The following is a 24,658-nucleotide window of genomic DNA, read 5'->3' on the forward strand; positions in this document are numbered from 1 at the left end:
GCAGTCCAGCGGTGGCCTGCAGAGCTGGCAGCAGAGTTGGACAGTGAGGAGGCTAGGGAGGAACATGGGCCAGTCCTGGAGTCTGGGGAAGGCTCGGACAAGGGCTCTGTATCGGAGGCAGAGAAAGGGCCATCTGGGAGGTACGTGCTGCCTCCGGAGCCTCCAGAGTCAGACCTCAGCGAGGCAGAGGAACAGGGGGAGCCTGTTCCCAGTGAGTGCACATGCGCAGAGCTGCCAGAAGGCAAGAACAGTTAAGACAAAAGGGGCGACTCAAAAGTAAGGCTTGGAGATGATTGGCCCTTCCCCTAAAACATAAAGGAGAAGCAAAGGGACATGAGCCTTTGCAGGAAGCAACTTTGTTCGTTCTGGTAGGTTTAAATTCTGAAGCTCCGTTTTGACTTTGTGCTCCGTTTGGCCTTGCAAAGCTAATTGGCAATTAGGTATTTGGCAGCGTTTCAAGGGAGAGAAAGGTGGGTGCTTATCAGCCTTATCCCGAAAGACTGTGACAGACTTCTGTCGGACTATTCACAAACTGCTTGGGACTCATTATGGGCTGTGAATGAACATAATTCACAGCCGTCTCAATAAAAGAGGTTTTTTGGGACTAAGTGTGTGATTTATACTTTCTCAGGAAGCCTAGGTCAAAACACTTTTATTGGGACAAACAGAAGTTGAGAGCTGTTGAAATTTACCTCGAAAACCGACACATTACTCTTTCTGTATATTTCATTGGCTGGGGGATGAAACCAGCCGCATTTCTTCGTGTGCTGCTGGAGAATAGTTCTGCTTTTCATGTATTTGAGACAGAATTCACAAATGTACAACTTGGGCAACCTGAAAAAATATAAACCAGTTAACACCCACTCAGAGCTAAAGAAAAAAGGCAAGAAAAAAAATATTGGACCAAAATACATACATGGTTAGGGAAAAATGATAAAGCAACACATATTTTTATGTGTTAACACCCCCACTGGCAGTTAAAAGGAAGAAACAGCTGCGATCACACATTGCTCCTAGAAGCACGAAGCCGAAAACACCAGCCTGAAGATGACGAATGAGACTTCGTCGAAACGTCGCCAAGACACTTCCAATTTTACGCGGGAGAAAACCAAAGACCTACATATATGTGTGTGTGTGTATATATGTATATGTATATGTATATGTATATGTATATGTATATGTATATGTATATGTATATGTATATGTATATGTATATGTATATGTATATGTATATATATATATGTAAAAGGAGCTAAAGAAAAAAGTAACTTTCAAAGAGCAAAGCAATATAATCCCTGCAGTTCTCTCCCCAATCCAGGGGCAGGTTACTGCAAAATCCCCATTTCCTCCCAATCAGCTGGGACTCGGGAGGCAGAGAATAGATGGGGGCAGGGCCAGTCAGAATTTTTACTGCCGGTTCTCTGAACTACTCAAAATTTCTGCTACCGGTTCTCCAGAACTGGTCAGAACCTGCTGAAACCCACTGTAGTCTGGAAAGACTACTTAAGCTGACTTCAGGCATGAAACAGGGAGTCCTTGACTTACAACAGTTCATTTAGTGACCGTTGGAAGCTACAACGGCAGAGAAAAAGTGACTTCAGATCATTTTTCACACTTGTGACCATTGCAGCATCCCTGGGGCCATGACATATTCTTTTGTGATCTTCTGACAAAGTCAACAGGGAAGCCAAATTCACTTAACAACTGTGTTACTAACTTTAACAATTGCGTCAATTTTCTTAACAAATGTGGCAGGAGAAGTCATTAGAATGGGGCAAAACTCACTTAACAAATGTCTCACTTAGCCACATAAATTTTGGGCTCAATTATGGTTGTAAGTCAACATACTACCTGTATATCCATCAGAAGCAGATAAAGGTAGGGAGTGTATTTTCCAAGCTCAAAAGTGAGCAGTGCAAAAGGGTTACAGGAAAATAACCAGAAGTTCAATATACTACCAAACCTACTAATTTAACTATGCACCAAGAACCACACTCAAATATACTCTCTCATATAAAAGTGTCTATTAAAAGTATTCAAAGCTCTTTTGAAAAATGAATTTAGGAAAAAGATTGTTGTAAAATCAGCCAACATATTCTTTACTTTACCCTCCAACATTTTATCTGCATCTTTATTTCTTTATCTGCATCTTTCTTATGCTTATTACACTGCTGGCTACTATTTCCTTTCTCCATCTGACATGCCACCCTGTTTTTAGGGGAGGGCAAGAGCTTAAATACATGTGTGTATCGGATAAATACGTAATAGCTGCCATTTTATTTCCAGCGATGGCAAAAAATTACTTCGGGCAACACACTGCACATCATAAAAGGTGCTTCGTACCTGGAATATTCTTGTGGATATGGAGAAGAATACCAGGTGTGGATTTCATATTTTCCAAACTCGATGACTGATGGGCAGCGGACTTGGGGGTCATGTGCCCCCGTCACTCCTACTTTCTGTAAAAAGAAATAAACAAATTTAACCTTCTCAATTTTATTCAGATCTGGGAATCTAGTTTAAAAAAGCAACAAGTTTATGTGAACGTCAATTTCCACCGATGCCAAAAAATGGAGACAATAAAAAAAGAAAACAGTTCATATTTCTAGAAATTTCTGTTATTGTAATGACCCAGGCAATGATCGTAAGGAAATTAAATTCCCCTTATCGTTCTAAGGAAATAAATGCCTTGGGATTGTATTTATTTATTTATATTTATTTTATTTATTTGTTAAATCTGCATGCCATCCATCTTGCAATTCAGGGCAAATAAAGTGAAGAAGGAAAACTGTATATTAAGGGCATAATAAGTTTAAGCTATAATAGGTTTAAGTTATAATAAATAGCTTAGTGTTCATATTGAGTTAAATTTAAGAGCTATTCGTTGAGTTCAGGCCTCTAAGGGAGATGTTGTACGTTCTTTATTCGCAAATATGAAAAAAAAAATCTGTATTATCAACTTAGATAGATACGACTTTTAAACAGAGGTCAAAGGAAAACTTCTCTCTACACATGCTATTTGTGACAGTAAAAACAAAGTTAGGAACTCCAAGAACCGTAAAGGGAACTGCAAAGGAAACAACTTCCTTTTTGGGGAGGGGGGGAGAGACGGGGATTTTCTGCAGGAAGACTGGAGGTCATAAAAGTTTAAGTGCTCGGGGATGGGGGTGGGGGAATCATGCCTCTGCCTTTCAAGTGATCAACATAATTTTGGCCTTAATTGTTACTTACAGTTTTACTTCTCTGTAAAACAGAGGTCTCCTTTCTTTCTCCTCTCTACCTACTACCTCTTTTCACTCAAGGAGAGGTGGGAATATCTTGCAAATTGCCCTAACATGCAGAGGCAGAAAGGTGAAGAGAAAATGCCCATTAGGCTCTTTTAATCCTTTCCTGTTTAGTTTCTCCCATGTGCTAAGAACTTTAAACGATAAAGACTATAAATGTTTTACAGCTTTTCCTAGTGACAGGCGTTTCTCTCTCTCCCTCCCTCCCTCCCTCCCTCCCTCCCTCCCTCCCTCTCTCTCTCTCTCTCTCTCTCTCTCTCTCTCTTATTATTCCGGCTGCTACTTCTTAGATACTAAGATGTCTTGCTATCAGCATTATATATCCGCACCTGAGCTTCAAGTGCGGCACCATCCTGCCGAAATATATTCTTTTCAGAAGTCCAGTTCTCGCACCCAAAAAACATTACAGCCAGCTCTTGCCTTCTTTCCCTCTGTACCTGCTCAATTTTTATTTTTTATTTTTTTCAGTTCAGGAAGGCCGTACAGATGGCTCCTCAGTGGGCATTAATTAATTCAGTTTAGGCAGAGATGAAACTCCACCGTAAAGCCATTGCTTGCTGGTTGGTTTTCCTTTATGTTCCCTTTTCTAAGGAATTACAGGGACATGTTGAAACGTTTAGATAAAAGAACAAGGGTTGGGCCTACACGATTTCCCCATCCTCATGCACTGAACCGAACCACGGCGACATGCCAAATCATTGTTTAGCATTTTAATCAGGCAAGCAAGCCTCGTGGGGTTCCTTCTACTTTTCTTACTTCAGTCCCGTGAATTATTTTCTCTTTAGCTTAAGCCACAATTACTATGTCCCCAAAGATTGAGGACTGCCCTTCAACCAATGATTTTAAGGATGGCAGGATTCATTTAGAAGACCATGAAAAGCAAGTGTTTTCAGGTTTAGGTTAACAATGGTCTAATTTTACTGCACTGGAGCTGATCTCCCTCCAAATGATAATTTGATGGTGTAAAAAAATAGTTCTATAATGTTTAAAAATACTTATAAACAGCTCTATTTTTCTTTTCTTTTTTTAGTAAATCAACAGAGAACAATGATTTAGTTTGTTTTCTCTTCTCTCGTTCTCTAGTTTCCTATCCAAATTTGTAGTCCAGGATTAAACTAAATTTCCAGAGTTGAATGTGACATGATGCTGGTTAATGCCCTACATTAACCTACATTACATAAAACCTACATTAAATCCTCCATTATAAAACAGGAGTGGAGAGATTACAACATTCAGTTGAAGTCTAGGAAACCCCGGTTTATTAAACTGAGATATGTTCAGAACCCAGCACATGAAACTTTGGAAACTTAATGAAGATTACCATATTTTTCAGAGTATAAGACACACCTAAGTTTTTGGGGAAAATAAGAAAAAAGCTGATTGGCAGGTGGATTGGCCTCCCGGAATACCCCCAATCAGCTGTTCCCAGAGGTGAATTTTAGCAACAGGTTCGTTGGTTGTGAGCTCTGTGCCTTGCTTTTTTTTTTTTTTTTTTTTTTTTTTGCTTTTTTTCCTGCCTCTGAAAGCCTCCAAAACAGAGCTTCAGAAAAAAAGCCTCTGAAGCTCTGTTTGGGGGCTTTTTTTCTGAAGCTTCATTTCTGATGCTTTTTTCAGCCTCTGAAACCTCCGTTTGAGAAGTTGGGTGGGGCTACATTCGTAGTATAAGACGCACCCAGATTTTCACCCTCTTTTTGGGGGGGGAAATGTGCGTCCTATACTCCGAAAAATATGGTATGTAATTTAGGTATGGATGACATTTTATGCAAGATAAGGATGGGTTTTAATAGCTAAACACAATTTCTGTATTTAGGACCAGCAAGTCTGATCACCATATACTGAGGATAAAACAAGAAATGGCTAGCTACTTGCCCTCATGCTACACTCACAAACCTGCTAGAGACCTCTAAACCTTTGATCTTAACCAACAAAGCAATCTGTATATTCCTCTACCAACCTCAGGGCAAAGCAAATCCGTGAGAATTTATAGATGTGCCTTATTTACCGTCCCTTTTATTTCACGTAGCAATGGGTTTAACACTGGCCTCTGCAAAACCTTGCCTTGCTTTCACACTTACCCGCTATACCAGCACACAACCTGCTAGACCTATTCACAACACTACACCACAAAAGCTTTCTGTTACTGTACTGCATTGCACACCAGAGGAAATTCAGTTCCTTCAAATGTCATTTCTTTGCCAGAATTCACCAACTGATTCCCAGGGCTCTCTTTACGAAGAGTCTCAAGCCTGAGGGATTGACTGCTTTATCTAAGGAGTTAGAGCAAATCCAACTAGATAATGTGTTTTCATCACAGTTTAAGAAAGTCTCTTTATTTTGCCGGGGAGGGGACACAACAGGTAAATCAGAAAAAAAGTTTAATTCTACAATCTGCTTTCAATTAATTGCTCAAGGGCATGTGCTCTAACAAATACACTAGCCGGTGGAATAACATCCTGTAAGAATACGCCCTACTGAATGCAAGGAATATAAATCCTTCCATTCCCCACTATCCTGTCAGAGCTGAAGAAGCTTCTTGGATGAGAAGCGAAACTTCTTCAAAAAGAAAAAGAAAAACCAATAAAGTCCAGTTGCCTCCTAAAAAAGCACCTCTGGGCCCTACTGAATCAATCGCCATTTCATTCCTAGTAGGAGTGGCAAATACGTAATTGTTTTTAACAATGAGAATGAATATAAATCTATAATCTTGCTAAGGAAACTGAGACTATTCTAATTTTGGGAGGGCCGTCAGAATTTCTTTAATCGTACACAGAGATGCTTCGAGGAGGAACGCCGCTCACTGTACCTGTGATAACAGTTCGTGAGTTTGCCCCTTCCCGACAGCCGCAAAACTCTCCTCCAACTGAACATCCGAAATAAAGGTGAAGTCCCAGTTCCAGTACAACTGTTTGCACATCACAACAGCCCAAATCCCCTTCAGATGGCCCAAGTCCCATCAAAAGCTGCCAATATCCAAAGTGGCCACGCGCACGGTTTCAGATTCTTCTTGTCCGACAGATTCCCCAATAATTCAGCCAGCCATCCTTGCATTTTTACTGAGCGAATTCCCTTTTGCTCAGGTGCGGCTCTCTGGTCTACCTAGAGACGGACTGCGTCAGCTACTCAGCTGCATTTAACCCAGTCCTTGCCAAAACAAACCAATTAGCAAAGTTGTAGCATGAAGCAATAGATGTAATGTTTCCTAAAGGCTGTAAAACACACTTGCTTTCTTACTAGCCCCGCCGTGAGTCCTTCACGCTTCTATTTGGCTATACATGCTAAAACAATTTGTTTCAAAAGGCAATCATACATTAACAGGGATATGTACTTCATTTTGCAGCAGCTCTTTGGCTAGTAAAGTTGAGAGAAGTGCAAGTTTAACCAGTTCATTTAAGTCTGCATACTTTTGCATGCTTTTTCACCTTTGTGTTAAGTTCCAAATAAGCCATAGCACTAGCAATAGCTCTTAGGCTTACATACCGCTTCACAGTGCTTTCCAGCCCCTCTTTAAGCGGTTTACAGAGTCACCATCTTGCCCCAAAAAATCTGGCTCCTCATTTTACTGACCTCCAAAGGATGGAAGGCTGAGTCAATCTTAAGCCAGTCAGGATCGAACTCCTGGCAGCTGGAATGCAGAGTAAGCATGCAATACAGCATTCTAACCACTGTGCCACTACAACTCTTCCCAATCTTCACCTGTAAATGGAGCCCAAATTTCCCCCCCTCTCATAGTTTTCCAATGGGATCAATCCTGCCTTCATTAAAAGAGGATAATGTCTGGCTATTGAACAAGGGTTCCAAAAACATGAAAACATTTTAGAGACTGCCAAACGTTCTACTGAATTACTCTCCCTCCTACTCAGAAGTAACAAAGCAAGCAAACTGTAAGAGGATCTCAAGGGAGCGCCCACACAACTAAGTGTGCATGACAAAAAGAGAAGCCACAAGGAAGTGCCCAGTTAAAATGTACTCAACCCTACAGTAGTATCCTGTTCCCCCCCCCCCCAAAATAAGACATCCCCTGATAATAAGCCCAATCAGGCTTTTGAGGGCATGGCAATAAGGCCAAGCGCTTATTCAGAGTTCAAAAAAAATATAAGACAGGGTCTTATTTTCGGGAAAAACACGGTAATTTCATATTAATTCTACAACAATCTAAACTATTATTTCGCGTTTACATGGAAGGTTCACAAGTTTGGTCTTCCTAAACCAGCAGGTGGTTGCATCCTCAGGCCCATGCTTCTGAGCCATGCCGTAGTGTCTTCTAAGTTTTCTCTGGAACTCTGTCTGCCTTCTTGCATTGAAATCACAATTAATACATTGTGCATCAATGGTCTGATACTCAGAAAATGTTGTGAAAATGATCTCTTTCAATTTCCTGGACGGCAGTAAAACCTTCTTTCTTGGTGAACTGCTTTGGCTGTGAAGACGTTGGACGGAAGTTGATGAGCTGTTACGGTGCAGTGGTTACAATGCAGTACTGCAGGCTACTTCTGCTGATTGCCGGCAGTTCAGCAGTTCAATTCTCACCGGCTCAAGGTTGACGCAGCCTTCCATCCTTCTGAGGTCGGTAAAATGAGGACCCAGATCAGGGGTGGGATTCTACCGGTTCGGACCGGTTCGGGCGAGCCGGTAACTCCGACGATCAGCTGGGCCCACCCACCCACCCACCCCTGCACTTTACTTACCTACATCTTTGCAGCTGATTAGCACGGCAGAGCGGATTGCCGTGCTTCAGCTGTTTTAATTCCCTGGCACTAACACAGAAGATGATTTTTCGTTCAATTGTGCACGCACGCACACGTAGCGAAGTGTGCAATCACCAAACTGGTTGTTAAACCGGTAGGATCCCACCACTGACCCAGATTTTGTGGGGGAATGTGCTGACTCTGTAAACTGCTTAGAGAGGGCTGTAAAGCACTGTGAAGCAATATATAAGTCTAAGTGCTATTGCTAAGTGCTAAGTTGACTTGACTTTACCTGCAGCGCTTGCTCCTGAATGTCTCTGAACAACTCCATATCTTTCTCCGCCATGACATCTGGGCCTCCTAGAAGCCACTCTTCATTTTCTTGTTTTCCATCCCAGCCATCCTGATTGTCTGAAAACAGAACATTTAGAATTCCTTGATGGATTATCGACAATTGAAACAGCAAGCGAAGTAATCTCTCCTTAAGAAATGCTACCTGTGCCTTTCCTTGCCTTCTAACAAGACAATCACAACCTGCTTAATTTTGGCAAGAGAAGAAAAGTCTTCTCGGTTACCGGAGACTGCTTTTCTTCCTTTTACATCCACCCAAAACCTGTTAAGAGTATATTCATGAACTGGAATAGGACATGGCAACTGGATCAGCCAATGAGGGCTGTTTGGAAACGGAAACATAGTATTTGTTTGTATGGGGCCATAAGAGACAGTTTGGAGTCTGGGCGTCGCTTGGACTTGAAGTGTATATAAGAGTTGGTTTGGCCTCTGTAATGAGCGCCTCTGTGCAATATATTAGCCCAGGGGTGAAATCCATTAACCTTTGCTAGTGTGAGCATGCACGCTTCCGCAACGCATGTTCAGAGCCTTCTGCGTATGTGCGGAGGGTCAAAAACGGACGTGATGACATCCGTGCAGGTGGGCGGAGCCTCCCACTACCGGCGCTACCGGTTTGCCCAAGCCGGATAGAACCGGCTGCATTTCATCGCTGTATTAGCCTCTGTTATCTGTCTACTCTGTAATGACTTGCTTCTATGAATATTGCTTCTGTGTTCCTGATATTGTATGCTGAATTCTGCTGTATGGTATTGTATATATTCTTATGCAGTTTGAATCCTCCTGAAAGTTCACTTAATTGTGTCTGATTGTGTGTGCTGCAACAAACCCTGACAAAACCCGTCCTCAAAACAGCCCTGTGCCCTTTCTCTTGATTTATGACAAAAGCCTCTAGTTAAAAGACAGGGTAATTCCAACTAGGTTCCAATGCGCTTTAGAGTATTATTGACTAAAACAATAAATTGCAGCAATAAATCAAGATAACGATTTGCTCTGATCTTCCTATGATAATACGACAGGTTATTTCTAACGGACAGCCTTTCAAACGTGGTTATCGCAGTTTCTTTATAGCCGTTCACCTTGATAACCTCCGAGCTCCATAAAACAGATAGTCAATCTCTCTTCGCTACCTGTGGGCCAATCTGAAGCGCTTGATTTCCTATTGTCCTTTCTCCTGATCCTATATTGCTGAGAGTAGTCCACGACTTCTCCTCGAGCTTTACGCCCATCGGGGGACGGGGTGAAGAATTTGGTAAGGCCATCGATAAGCCCTTTGGTTTTCTTGTTGAATTTCAAGGTGATGCTCGCGTCGCCGCAGAATTCCAGACCGTCGACTTGCTCCAAGTAACCCCCATCTGATGAGCAAGTCGACTGACTGGATAAGGGGGTCTTGCGCTTGCGACCCCGGCCGGGTCCCGTCTGAACTTTGCTGAAGGGAGCTTTTGATCTGAACAAATAATGGGAGAGGAAAAGAAAGGGTGTTAGCTATCAGAAAGAAGACAGGGAAGCATCAACCAAGCTTGCAAACGGTAGTTAATTCACAGTATATACAGTATTTTTTGGACTATAAGACATACTTTTTTGTCTCCCAAAAGGGGCTGAAAATGTCTGTGCATCTTATAGACCGAATATTGCCGAGGCCCCACCCACACACTGGCTGTTTTTTGGCCTCCGCACGACCTGCTTTTGGGCCTTTTTTCGGCCATTTTCAAGCCTTTTTTCTGCCCATTTTCAGGGCTTTTTTCAGTCCGTTTTGGAGGCTTTTTTCTGCCCATTTTCAAGGCTTTTTTCAGCCCATTTTCGAGGCTTTCTTCAGCCTGCTTTTTTTTTTTTTTGGAAAAAATGGGCCAATAAAAGCCTCAAGAAACGGGCTGAAAAAAGCCTCAAAAATGGACCGAAAAAACCCTAGAAAACAAACCGAAAAAAGGCCCGAAAATGGGCTGAAAATGGGGCGCACAAGGCCAAAAACGGTTTTTTGTTTTCCTCTTCTAAATTTAGGTGCGCCTTATAGACAGGTGCGAAAAATACAGTGTGTGTGTGTGAGAAATTACTTTCATGTTACTGTGGAAAATGGCACCTGGTGCAGATTTCTCGGGACTCTTTTGCATAAACGTAAAATACAACAACCATTGCAAATGTTGCACTCTTCCGTTTTTGGGAAAATATTAAAAATATGTGTTTATGAGCAAGAAATGGAGATGAGCAATGACTAGCAGAGCAAAATGTGCAGGGACTCCTTTGCCTTTCTATGAGCCAGAATCTTAGGATCTAATAAAAAGGGTTCAGAAACAGTGGTTTTAGTTGTAGGCAAAACTAAAAATTCAAGGATGGAATATCCCAGTATATCCCAGAATGTCCCAATCCAGCTCTTCTGTTTTCCAGAAGTAAATCTTCAAGAATAAGAATAAAAGGTAAAGGTAAAGATTCCCCTCGCATATATGTGCTAGTCGTTCCCGACTCTAGGGGGCGGTGCACATCTCTGTTTCAAAACTGAAGAGCCAGCACTATCCGAAGACGTCTCCGTGGTCCTGTGGCCGGCATGATTAAATGCCAAAGGCACATGGAACACTGTTACCTTCCCACCAAAGGTGGTCTCTATTTTTTCTACTTGCATTTTTTACCTGCTAGGTTGGCAGAAGCTGGGACCAGTAACGGGAGCTCACCCCATTACGGGGATTCGAACCGCTGAACTGCCAACCTTTCAATCGACAAGCTTAGCGTCTTAGCCACTGAGCCACTGTGTCCCTATGCCAGAATAAGAATAGGTATGCAATATTCTGCATGTATTTTGGAACAGTGACGTGTCCCTGTTTTGCACATCCCTGAATGAATGTTTATTTTTTACATCGCTTCCCAGTTTTTTTAAATTGGATTAACTGACAAGCATCTTAATCATTCAAATGAAATGATGAACAAAGATTTCATTGTTGCGGGAACAATTCTGAACTTCTGGGAGATAATACGGCCACAGGAAAGAAAATGGTCTTCTTTAATGAGTTCAATATCTTAGTAGAACTGTTCTCTGTTTTGAAAGGGGGGGGGGCTAGAAAGGGATGCAATATAGAAAACATCCATATCCTCAAAAAAAACCAGGGGTGCAGAAAATAGTTTATGATGGTTGCAGTGCCCCAGTGCGACTGTCTGACAACGGGGAAGCCAGATTCACTTAACAACCATGTTACTAATTTAACAATTGCAGTGATTCACTTAAGAACTGTGGCAAGAAAGAAAGTGTTAAATGGAGCAAAACTCACTTAACAAATGTCTCCCTTAGCAACAGAAAGTTTGGGCTCAATTGTGGTAATAAGTCGAGGACTGGTAATATTCCAAGCTTAAAACAAAATATGAATGTTTTTTCCAAGATTTCTTCCAGCAGAACATAGGCCAGCTTTGCTATTCTAATAAAATAGTCTAATGGAATGTTTCAAGTGGGACTGTTCCGTTAGAAGCTCAAAATAAAAAATAAAATATTTAATGGACATCCCTAACTCAAAAGTTGCTATAATTAAATGTATGTTCAACATACATTTTTCCTAAGAATCAAAGCTCGCTAAGGGCTCTAAATCAAATTGAAATCCGAACTCCCTGAAGGATTTTTAACCTAAGGGTAGCTCTTCTGCAAAATCCATCTTTTGCAGCGGTGTTCTTTTAGAAGACAGAATTAAGAAATATCAATATTGCATGGTGCCTTCCTGTAAAAGTGTTTCCCACCTAACTCTCCCCGATTCTTCATTTGGCAAACTCCAGAGCTAGAAATGGAAATAAATGTTGAAACCAAAACAATGTTAAGTCTGAATATTAAAGAATTGAGTGAATCAAAAAACAAATGTTCAAAGGGAAATCTATTTAAAATTAAAACCTCTTCCAAAGTAGTTACTAAGTCACTTGGCGTTTAAATTTGCAAAAAAAGGGACATCTCCAACAGCAAAATTGCTTCAATCTCGATCACACTCCAAGCCTCAGTGTACTTACGTTGCATTTTGGTTCTTTAATCTATTTTTGGGACGTCCTATTGGGTTGGCATAACGCCGCTTAATCTGTGCTGCCTTCTTTTGGAGTAGTTTTCTTCCTTTTTTACGTGGTCGACATATCTGACATATCCACATGCCTGTAAGAGACAAACCTCATTGTCATATAAGAGCATCACAGTCCTGATTGTTTGTTTGTGTCCCACATTTCTATCTTCTATCCGGAGATTCTCGCACAAAATATAAAAGCTGAGTAAAACTGGACAGGATAGCAATTCTAAAAACAGTAAAAATGTCACCACCCAAACAGAAAACTACCAAGAATAAATGTAGAAAATGAAGATGGCATACTAAAATCAGTAAGAGCCTTGGTGGCGCAGCAGACTAAAGTGCTGTTAAGTAACACCAGCTGCCTGCAATTACTGCAAGTTTGAATCTCACCAGGCTCAAGGTTGACTCAGCCTTCCATCCTTTCGAGGTAGGTAAAATGAGGACCCGGATTGTGGGGGTAATAAGCTGACTTTGTATAAAAAAGAACACCGCTTGGGGAGGCCGAAAGCCCTACTAAGCAGGTATATACAAAAGTAGGAAGGCTATTGCTTAACGCATTGTAAGCCGCCCTGAGTCTCCGGAGAAGGGCGGCATATAAATCGAACCAATAAATAAATAAATAAGAGAATTTTATTGGGAAACTTGGTTTTTAAATATCTATGGAGATTTTTTTTTTTTTAATTTGATTTATATGCCGCCCTTCTCCGGAGACTCAGGGCGGCTTACAATGCGTTAAGCAATAGCCTTCCTACTTTTGTATATTTATACAAAGTCAAAGTCAGATTCTCCGTCATCCAGGTCATGGTTGTCCCAGAGGTGCTTTTTTCAAGAGGCAACTGGACTTTCTGGTATTTCTTGGAAGACGTTTCGCTTCTTCCTTCCATTCCCCATCATCTGGGAATTCTGGGAGTTAAAAGTCCACCCATCTTAAAGTTCTTAGAGAAGAACCTTATCTTCTTCAGAGCTGAAGAAGCTTCTTGGATGAGAAGTGAAACGCCTTCATAGAAAAACCAGAAAGTCCAGCTGCCTCTTGAAAAAGCACCTTTGGGCCAGTTTAAAATGCTTTCAAGGGGGGGGGTTGAGCTAACCTGATCTCAATCGTGAGGCTGTTCCACAGCATCAGTGCTGCCATCACACAGCACGGCCTCCTCCCTTTAGTTATCTGGATCTTCCGAAAATGAAGAGTCGGTAATAGATTCTCCCTATTAGACCTCATCAATTAGGCCAATACTCGTTAAGAGTAGGTAGTCCTGCAGCTATCTAGTAACTGAGCCATAAATGGCTTTAAAAAGAAGCACCTTCAGTTGTACCTGGAAACCAATTGGCAACCAATGCAAGGTTCACAAACCAGTGTTATATACATACTTCCAACAACAGAAGACAAAAAGTATGCAAGCTGGTGCATTTTGGGTCAACTGTAATCTTGGAGTAGTTTTTAAGGGCGACCACAAATAGAGCACATTATGGAAGTCTAGCTAGATGGCGATAAGCATGAGAATGAGTGCCCCTGGTTCATTGTGCCTGAGGTAGAGTTGCAACTGAAGCACCAGCTGAAGTTAGGAACCTTCTAGCCATGATATCCACCTGCTGTTCCATCACGAGCTGTGAATCCAGAAGGATTCCCACATCATGAACCTTGATGTGGGAATGCTTGAGGCGGTGATGGAAAACTCCAGTGTATTCACAACTCAAATTTACTGAGATTTACTCTCCCATCCAAGTCCTGGCAATCCCTAGGACACCAGACAAGGGTATTGATGATACCACCACGCCCTGAACCACTGAATGACATCTCCCAGCAGCTTCACATATACGTTAAAAAGCAGGGAAGAAAATCTAGTCTCGCTGTTCATTTTCTTAGCTCCTTTATCGTAAAGCAGTTTCTTTTCTGGCACTGGAGCGCAAATGTGTAAATTGTTCTGCCTATGAATTCTATCCTGCGTGCTCAAGATTTTCCACGTAATCTGAAAAACTTTATCACTCCTTCTTGTGTCATTTTTCAGCCCACCCACCCCTCCTCACCTTTTGGCATCCTGGTCAAAGGGGGATCACAACACTCCATATGAAAGCCCCGATCACACGAGTCACAAAAGAGCATATTATCCTGTAAAGGCACAGATGTTTCTGGTTAATGCCTTGTATTTGCATACTCAGAGAGTTCCAACATGGAGGCCATCAACGCTTTTGGCCGCGGTTCAGAATACCTAAGGGGGCCACTGTGATATAGCGGTTATAGCAACTTCGAGGCCATTCTCCAGCCACGAAAGTTCACCAGATAACTCTGGACCCATTACCTTCTCTCAGTCTAACCCAATAGTTCTCAACCTATGGTCTGTGGACTCCGGGGGGGGGGGGTGTTGATGTCATCACAGGGGGGCTGCAAAGGCTTGAAGAAATGTGATTTTAATCTTAAATCTTGGGGGTCCATGGCCACAAAAGGTATTTAAAGGGGGTCTGTGGTGAAGAAAAGGTTGGGAACCACTAACCTATTCCCAGGACTGTTGTGGGGATAAAACTGGTGGTGGAACGTGCTACTTTGCACTCTTAAGAAGAAGGGCAGGATATAAATCTACCTTCTGTAACCAATTTATTTGTTTTATTTGTAGCCCAAATACATTTATTATTTTTACAAATAACTCAAGGTGGCAAACGTACCCAACACGCTTTCCTCCTCCTATTTTCCAACAACAACAATTCTGTGAGGTGGGTTGGGCTGAGAGAGAGAGAGAGAGTGACCAGCCCAAAGTCATCAGCCAGCTTTCATTCCTAAGGTGGAACTTGAAAATCATGGTCTTGTACTTCCCAAGCTGGTGACTTAACAACTAGACCAAATTGGCTCAATTAATGAATTAAGAGAATGTCTTCTTCATAATTGTCACCGCCCCTCTGACAAATAACTTATTTCATATGCCTTGCTCATATTCTAAAGTTAGAAGAACCACAAAGGCTACCTTCTGTACGAAACCTTATGAAAAACCACATTCAACCAGACAGCCACATGTAAAACTGGTTTTGCCATTTTTTTTTCATTCAAAGCTGACTTCTGTCTGTAGTAGTTGAAAGTTATAAATCCTTCCTGTTCACGTTCCAGTGTGATTGTTTTACTGATTTATTGTCATTTTGTTACTGATTAGATTGTCACGATTTTGGAAAGATTATGTATTAAATTAACTTTTAAATAAATTTGTCACTATTGTGACAAGTAACATATTAAACCAACAAGCATGAGAGGAAATATTTTGTTACTGCTCTTTTTAAAATGTCAACTTTTATTTTCACATATTTGTGTTCTCTTTTTCTATTTTTTAAAAAAAACACATTTTAACTAATGTTTACATAAATAAACATAAACATAAGTTAAATCAGCCAGGCTTCTTCGCTATATGCTTTGGGAAGGAAAGATTAAAAAGATCACTAAGTACAAGGGCCACAAAAATGCTCTCGTACAAACCAACCTATCTAACATTAGCCGCAGAATGACACAAAGCATCCCTTGCATTTGATGATTTTAGAAAATGGTCAGGCCCACAGGGAATATAGTACTTCACAGACTATAAGGCCCTTCGGAGCATTAAAAAGTAACCTCAGAACTCTGGATTAGGTCCAGAAACATGCTGGGAGTAAAACCATTGTTAGAACGGTTTCCTGCAGTAAGTTCCAGCTGGACTCCCATCACACTTTGTGCCAGCTGTAGTTTCCAAATAGTCCCAATGTATCTTTAAAGTGCTCTAACTTACAAAGATATACGTGATTGTTGCCGAATCAAATCGCAGAGTGCAAGTGCAAACCAGACGAAGTCTGCAAAAGAGATTACTCCAAGTTTTATCCAGACCAAGATCATCTCAGGAGCCGTGGTGGTGCACTGGTTGGAGTGCAGTATTGCAGGCAAACTCTGCCCACTGCCAGGAGTTTGATCCTGACCGGCTCAAGGTTGACTCAGCCTTCCATCCTTCCGAGGTGGGTAAAATGAGGACCCGGATTGTTGGGAGCGATAGACTGACTCTGTAAATTGCTTAGAGAGGGGCTGTAAAGCACTGTGAAGCGGTATATGAGTCTAAGTGCTATTGCTATCTGATATAACTTCCAGAGCACTGACCCAGCAGATAAACCTTCAGCTCAGATACTCACAGCATTTTTGCCCTGGTCTCGACAGGAACTGCAGGTTTTGCACTCAATGCACTGCCATCGTAAGGCCTTCACCCGAACGGTTAATTCTGGGGAGAATTTCAAGCAGGATGGATGACCTATATGTACCAAGGATACGAGAGTAATTTCCATGATGCCAAGGGGGGGAAAAAAAAGCAATATTTAGTAAAAGTAAGGTTACAAGTTCTAACGCAGTTCACTCTTGACTTCCGGAGAAGACTCCTGGTTTGTCAAAAGAGTTCAAAACACATTTTCGACACTTCGCAGGCTGTGTTTTCAAAAGGAAATGGTTATTTTTTTTGCCTAAGAACTTTATTTCAGTTTCATGAGGAAAACTTTAATCCTAAAAGATTTTTGTGGCTGGCTGAACCCAAAATTGATTTCAACATGTCCGTGATTCACACATGATTTTAAAGTACCATTCATACAACAATTGTTAAATTTATCTGTATTTTCATCTGCATAGCATTTCTGCACAAAGAAACGCCGCCTGGCACTAAAAATACTGCTCGTAATGGAAAGATCTGTCACCTGTTATAAGGAAGCCACATATTTTGTTTTTGCTATAAATATATATCTAAATTCAATACAGACCACAACTGAGCACAAAATTTGTTGTTAAGCGTGGCAGTTGTTAAATGAATTTTGTCCCATTTTACGATCTTTCCTGCCATGGTTGTTGAATGAATCACTGCAGCTGTTAAATTAGCAACATGGCTGTAAAGTGAATCTGGCTTCCCCATTGACTTTGCTTGTCCGAAAAAGAGGATCACATGATCCCAGGACGCTTGAATTGTCATAAATATGAATCAGTCGCCAAGCATCTATATTTTGATCACGTGACTCTGGGGAATGCTGCCAATGGTCATTAAGTGAGAAAAATGGTCACAAGTCACTTTTTTCAGGGCAGGTGTTACTTCGACACAGTCAATAAGTGGACTGTTGTAAATTGAGGACTACCTGTAATCCAAGCACTTGTTGTTTTAGCCCATCATCATCCATCCATTCTGGCTGATGGTGAGATTTCAGCACTATACTGTATGGTGATGATGTCGTTATTACCGTATTTTTCAGAGTATAAGACGCACCTTTTTCGCTCTAAAAGGGGATGAAAATTTAGGTGCGTCTTATACACCAAATATAGCCCCGCCCACCCTCTGGCCCCCACCCTTTGGCCTCTGCTTCACAGCAGTGACCTCCTTGCAAGCAAATAGCAAGAAGAAACAGCTCCTTTTAGCTTCAGCACATCCTAATTAGCACAAGTTGATTGGATCGGCTTCCCGACTCTCAGCTGATTTCCTCTCAGCTGTTTTGCGCAGGGCTCTGCTGCAGGCAAGAAAATTGCTGGAGCAGATTTTTTTTCCCCCCTTGTGCTAATCAAGCTATGCTGAAAACGAAAATGAAAGTAAAGCAGGCTGTTTGCTGCAAGGAGGCAAAATTGCTCAGAGGCAGAGGGAGATTTCTTTTTCTTCTTTTCCTCACCAAAAAAGGTAGGTGCGTCTTATACTCTGAAAAATACGGTATGTCTACTTCACAGGTAAGAATGGGAAAAGCATCTGTTTTATTTTGCATAGAACAATATCTATCAATAAATGGTCGGAAAACCAGAAGTTTTTGCCCGATGTTGTAAAATTTATAAATGGCAAATAAATGGGACGCCAACCGAACAGGTGTGCACCTATAAATACCCTGGAGTGCAATTTCATGCTTCCTTTTCCTGACTTGTTCGTTTTTCTTATCAGGCAATGTTGCAAAGAGTACCTCTCTAGCTACTGTAAGATTTTACCATCTGAAAGGAGCCCGTTATAATCCTGCAGCCTCAAAGGTCTTCCAAGCTCAAGGAGTCCCTCGGCTTCTTTATGGCTCCCAAATTGGCTCTTTTGCAAAGCTTAATGTTATTGAAACCATCCGAAATAAATGCACTGGAGCCACACTGATGGTACCGACATTTATTAAAAATGCCATCCTACACGCCGAAATAGGCATGGTTTCTCTGGATGCTAGATTGTGGTTCCTTTTTCTCAGCTTCTGGCTAAAGTTAATCCCACTTCCCAGTGGTGAAATTCAATTTTTTTTACTACCGGCTTGGTGGGCGGGGCAAGGGAAGGATACGGAAAAATCCCCATTTCCTCCCCACTCTGGGGCCAGCCATAGGTGGTATTTGCAGATTCTCCAAACTGCTCAAAATTTCCGCTACCGGTTCTCCAGAACCTGTCAAGAGATGTGGATTATGGAGAGTGCATTTGGGGGGGGGGGTTTACATAAGTGGCCAGCATGGCAGGAGCAGAGGGCCAGGAGAGGTTGCGTGGGTGTGGAAAAAGATCTTTCCCCAGCAACTTGTAAACCTTTCCCTGCCAAAAGTTTCCCCGTTGACTTTTTGGAGAAGCTGGCAGGGAAAGGTTGCAAACAGGGTTCAGGTGTTCACAAGCAGCCCAGTGTGTGAGCTGACTGACAAGCACCCAGATCACCTGACTGTGAGAATGCTGAGACGGAAGGAACTATGAGGACCAGTCCTAACTACCATTCGTTTGGTGCCCAGTCCGTGAATGAAGGGCCATATGTCAAGGACTACTAGTAAGAACAAAAATAGCTGTGTTATATCAGCTCTAACTGCTAGACTTCTATGAAATTTGATTGGCCAATAAAGATTCTATTCTATTCTATTCTATTCTATTCTATTCTATTCTATTCTATTCTATTCTATTCTATTCTATTCTATCCTATCCTATCCTATCCTATCCTATCCTATCCTATCCTATCCTATCCTATCCTATCCTATCCTATCCTTTCCTATTCCTATTCCTATTCCTATTCCCTGAGCAACAAGGACGAAGGGGGAGCACCTGGTTTAAAACAGCGCCCACTGACAGAGTCGTGCACGATCTCCATTGAAACTCAAATGGAAACCCCCGAGTAGCTGGGAATTACTGCAGCTAAACAAGGGCTGAACCTCTGGGCCTTTCCCTCAACCGATATAGAATCGCCTAGCAATCAATGCAGACGAGAGCCTTAGGACAGTGCGAGGACGTTGTAATTATTCACATTTACCTCTAGAAAATATTTACTTGCAATCAGGCCTACGACAGTACAAAGACCAAATGCGGGGTGTGTGTGTGTGTGTTTCCAACCAGATGAACAGATGGATCACCACCGGCGCCAACCAACCTTAGTGTCCCAAAAATTTTACACGGAAAGTCACCTACCGCTATTGCCGCAATCAGCACAAGAGATGAGCTCCTCGGGTTTCTTTTCTCGGTTTTGTTCTTTTGTACCAAGGCAGAAACTGCAGATTGGGATTGGTTCAGCAACTGGCTGCAAGGGGAGGGAGGGAGAGGAGAGAGGAGAGAGAAGGAGAACACAAGCTTTCATTAATTAGCATGTTTGCAAAATACTGTATAAAGATGCCACGGCAAAGAAGCCTGACTTTCACATCAGGTGAGAGATGGAAGAATGTGGGGGTCTAGGACTGCTTCACTGCTTCTCCCGTTCAAAGTCAAAATACCTAACAATGAACACAGAATTTAAAGGAAGCTAGGTCCAAATCACTCTGGCAGGAGAAAACGTAAGGGGGGGAAAAGTGTTATTGGCACCTTGGCCCAAAAGGAGAAGCTGGCTGAACAATAGGATGCTCCTTTTAGGCCCACATGATCCAGCCAGGATTCAAGGCAGTGGTTTGAGAAGACAAAGTCAGTCAATATTTCTGTCAAGGATCGTTATACAGGCGGTCCTCGACTTAAAACGACCACAGTTGAGCTGAGTCGAGAATTTATGCCGCTAAGTAAAACATTTGCTAAGTGGGTCTTGCCCCCCCCCATTTTATGACCTTTCTTGCCACAATTGTTAAGTGAACCATCGCAGGTTAAGTTAGTAACGTGGCTGTTAAGTGTATCTGCCTTCTTTGCTGGTTAAAAGGTCGGAAAAGGTGGATCACATGACCCTGCATCTGTCATAAATGTGAGTCAGTGGCCAAACGACTGGATTTTGATCACGTGTCCATGGGGATGTTGCAACGGTCATCAGTATGAAAAACATTCATTAAGTCACTTTTTTCAGTGTCATCGTAACTTTGAACAGTCACTAAATGAGCTGTTGTAATTCGAGGAGGCTACTGTGTATATGACACAGATTGTTCCCATGCTTACTAATTGGGTCACCTTGTAATTTCAAGTTTACTGAGGATGGGAAATAATAAAATGCTGCTTCAACAAAATTGAAGCAATAAAATGATGGGAAAGACTTATTTCTCTGGTTTGCTATAAATCATATGCTCTTAGCACTTGACATCAGCCATATCAATCAGTCTCTTGACATTATCAGCAATATATCTCGCCCCAGTGTAGCTGGGTTGATCAGGAAGTCATCTGAAAAAGAGGATGGCTCCTTAAAAAAGCAATTTTAGCTGCAAAGTAGAGATGGAATGCACTATGTCCAATTTTTGCTGGAGATTTTGATTCTACAAACAAAACTCCAAACCAATTCTTATTATTTAATACTAGGACAGTATTATTGAGATGCTTGTGTGCTGGTTCTAGATGTTCCCCCCCTTTCCTGAGTCTCAGTTATGCGGAATCCAAGATCTCAACACAACCCATCCAACTAACATCGATGGATTTCTAACAAAGATACTGACGAAGAGTGAAACTAATCAGGCTTGATTCAAACTAAACCTCTCTCCCCTTCTTGTAGGTGTTAAATCTGATGCCTGGGGCGCATTTCACCAAGCTAAATATACAGGAAGGTCAGAATGAAATGTTTAAAAGATGCAAGGGGGTGCATCATCGTACAGCCAAGAAGGAAGGACTCTAACCACTTACAGATCCTTTCCACCTCACCTGACTCTTTTCTCATCTCTTCTGGTTAGCTAAGCAACAAATGAGCAACTACGAAGGACAAATAGGGAAAGGCTCTACAGCAGAGGGTAAGAAAAACATTTTTGAGAGTGTAAAAGCTTTCCTCTAAGGGAGTCACCGAATAATAAACTAACAGTTTTACAAGTGCAATCAACACCAGTACCTTCCGAAAGAAAGTGTACTGAATGCAGTTAGAATACGTGTAATTACAGAGAGTAGGCAAGGAAGCCAGGGGGGGGAAAACTAATCTTTTGAATCAACTACTATAGGAAGGGGTGTAAGATATCCCTGGTGATATACATAGGCAGCAAAGAAATCTGGAGACAGCGAGGAAAGAAATAAATGTACACAACTGAAGACCTGGGGGGGAAAAAGAGAAGGGACAGCAGCAAAAGAGTCTGGCAGACATTCAACTCTCTCTCTGCTGTTTTCCTTTCAAGCACATCCATCGATGTAATGTCAGCAGAGCCGAAGGGAAAATGGGAGGAGGGAAGAAGGAAAGGGAAGAGTCTGAGACTGGGGGGAAAAAAAGTGAGACTGTTTTAAGGGTTGCCAGCTTCTCAGCGCACAACACAAAAGCTGTCTGGGAAGCCCACTTGCTCGACAGAAGGGAAGACTTAAAACTGTTTCCATAGCGAAGCACCGAAAAGAGAACAATTTATGGAAAGGGAAGGTTTAATACAAAAAACACACAGAGATGTATACACGGAGGCAGCAGCCAAAAATTTCTCTTCTTCTCCAGGCGCAAGAGCTCATTTCGTCTATTTTGGGAGTTCTAAGTCCAGATGCAGACCGGAATATCAAATCCTGCTTGCAGAAAAAGAGGTCCTTTCCACATTATGCAATTTGCTGCATTTGTTCCATTTCTATCCTTCTGCTTTCTTTAACTGCTTTAGGCAAACAACAGAAGGGGGGGGGAGCAATGACAGTCTGGGCACCCAGTTTAAAAAAAAAAAACACCAGACAGAAACTCATGTTTACACACTGTAAGTACCTGGAGGCGGATTTACTTTTATGTTCTCAGAGCACAGGTAGGGAGTAGAAAGCAACTCTGTGAGGGCAGATATAACATTTCTCTCTTCTATATATCACTCTTAAAAGGTAAAGGTTCCCCTCACACGTATGTGCTAGTCGTTCCCGACTCTAGGGGGCGGTGCTCATCTCCGTTTCAAAGCCGAGGAGCCAGCACTGTCCAAAGACGTCTCCGTGGTCACGTGGCCGGCATGACTCAACGCCAAAGGCACACGGAACGCTGTTACCTTCCCACCAAAGGTGGTCTCTATTTTTCTACTTGCACTTTTTACCTGCTTTCAAACTGCTAGGTTGGCAGAAGCTGGTACAAGTAACGGGAGCTCACCCCATTATGCGGCGCTAGGGATTCGAACTGCTGAACTGCAGACCTTTCGATCGACAAGCTCAGCGCCTTAGCCACTGAGCCACCGCGTCCTACCCAGTAGTAATTTAACCTTGGATGCATCATCCTTCATATCAGACCTTCGAAAATATATTCCTAATTCTCCTACCCTTGCGTTACTATTAGTGCAGAATATTATAGCGGAGACAGGTTGGGAAGAGTGGCAGTGAAAACATCCCAAGCTTATTTCCGCAGATTGGCCCTCCATTCAGAATCACAAGGGTTTTTACGGCAGCTTGTGTGGAGCTGGTGATTTGATTTTTTTCTTTTCTTTTCAAATGAACATCTCCCTTTTAACATCTCCAGATTAAAAGTATCATAAATCTCAAAACGCTCTGACAATTGACTACGCTCTGTCCTTGGCCAACTGTACCCTTGGAAACGGCAGAATCCTTTTAACAGGCAGCGGTTTTAAGATCAGTCCCTTTTTTTATCTACGGCTGCAGGATACAGAAAACGCCACTCAATTCTGACATCGGGTCCAGAGCTTCAGAAGTGGCTATGAGGCATTCTTTTGGGAATCTGTGTACTTTGGGAAAAAAAAAACATTACAGAGAACGATACTTGACTCAGTAAGTTCATAAATAACTGTAATCTCACAAGTCAAGTATTTCTTTTCTGCTTCAGTTCTTGAATCAAACCAAAGATAAAGCTTGATTCATTACACGAGCCTTTTATCAACTGCCCTCCAGATAGAGTTAAACTACAACTCCATCTGGCAGGCGCTAAGATTATGCTTAGCGGTCAACCTAAGCATAACATTACTCAATCTCCAGATGTGCCTGACTACAACCTCTATCATTCACACCAGTGAGTGTGGATGTGGATGACAAAAGTTGTAGTTCAACACAGCTCCATGTTCAGTAGGGTTAGACTTAGGCTCATTGTTCTTCAATCTTTAATGCAGCGGTGTCCAACTTCGGCAACTTTAAAATTGGTGGACTTCAACTCCCAGAAATCCCCAGCAATTCTGAGATTGAGGTCTACCATTTTTAAAATTGCTAAGGTTGAATACCCCCTGCTTTTTAAGACTGCTTCTAAAACAGGGGGTCTCCAACCTTGGCAACTTTAAGACTTGTGGACTTCAACTCCCAGAGTTCCTCAGCCAGCAAAGCTTTGCTGGCTGGGGAACTCTGGGAGTTGAAGTCCACAAGTCTTAAAGTTGCCAAGGTTGGAACCCCTGTTCTAAAAACATGCCATTGAAAGATGGTGAATTCTTCACCACTGAAGACTGCATTCTTCATGCCATGTTTAAATTACTCTACCTTGGAAATGTTAACAACCAATTGGGATTTCTTATCATCACTTCAACTGCTATTTCAGGATGGAAACAATTGTTATGAATATATTTTTCAATTACCTGGCATTCTTACAGCAACCAGGAAGATAGCCAGGTAAATAAAATATGCAATAAAGCAGGTGCTATACATAACACCATAACATAACAGGGCAGCAGAAACAACACAGCTACTGGGGTGGAAACAATATCAGCCTCAAATTGTAAAAAAAAAAATTGCTTAGTATTTTACTATTGGTTCTCGTCACTGGATTCACTAGGATTATAAGGAGAGAGAGTTCATAAACCACAGTAAGGATATACCTCTTAGCTGTTTTCAGTGATGAACAAAGAAACTGAAATCAGACTAAAACAATTTCAAGTATTGATCCACTGCAGGAAAGCACCTTGGACAAAAGAACGAATTAGTCTTCTTTTGAAACCCTCAAAGGAAATTTTTTCCATAAAATGAACAATATTGAATATCAAAAAAGTTCCCACTAAGGATCCATGGATTAATCTATTAATCCAAGATACCCTGAGGACATCTACTTCATTGTGGAATCCTTCCTTCCTTCCTTCCTTCCTTCCTTCCTTCCTTCCTTCCTTCCTTCCTTCCTTCCTTCCTTCCTTCTC

General features: G+C 41.9%; 1 protein-coding gene across 2 annotated transcripts in view; it reads right to left on the minus strand.

Annotated features, from left to right (window-relative positions):
• The window catches only part of KAT6A (lysine acetyltransferase 6A), a 64,685-nt gene that overhangs the window by 23,463 nt on the left and 16,564 nt on the right, over positions 1–24,658 (minus strand). The window contains exons 3-10 of one of the 2 annotated variants that reach the window (XM_034435192.3): positions 19,686–19,794; positions 16,465–16,580; positions 14,359–14,440; positions 12,290–12,425; positions 9,448–9,764; positions 8,262–8,380; positions 2,344–2,459; positions 693–834 (exon numbers count right to left, since the gene is read on the minus strand). In XM_034435192.3, the coding sequence (XP_034291083.2) occupies positions 693–834; positions 2,344–2,459; positions 8,262–8,380; positions 9,448–9,764; positions 12,290–12,425; positions 14,359–14,440; positions 16,465–16,580; positions 19,686–19,794 (1,137 nt within the window). Of the gene's footprint in view, positions 1–692; positions 835–2,343; positions 2,460–8,261; positions 8,381–9,396; positions 9,765–12,289; positions 12,426–14,358; positions 14,441–16,464; positions 16,581–19,685; positions 19,795–24,658 lie in introns of both variants that reach the window. The other variant, XM_034435191.3, reaches the window with a different exon arrangement.

Source organism: Pantherophis guttatus, chromosome 9, assembly GCF_059756535.1.
Source record: "Pantherophis guttatus breed Tessera chromosome 9, ASM5975653v1, whole genome shotgun sequence".
Classification (NCBI taxonomy): Eukaryota; Metazoa; Chordata; class Lepidosauria; order Squamata; family Colubridae; genus Pantherophis; species Pantherophis guttatus.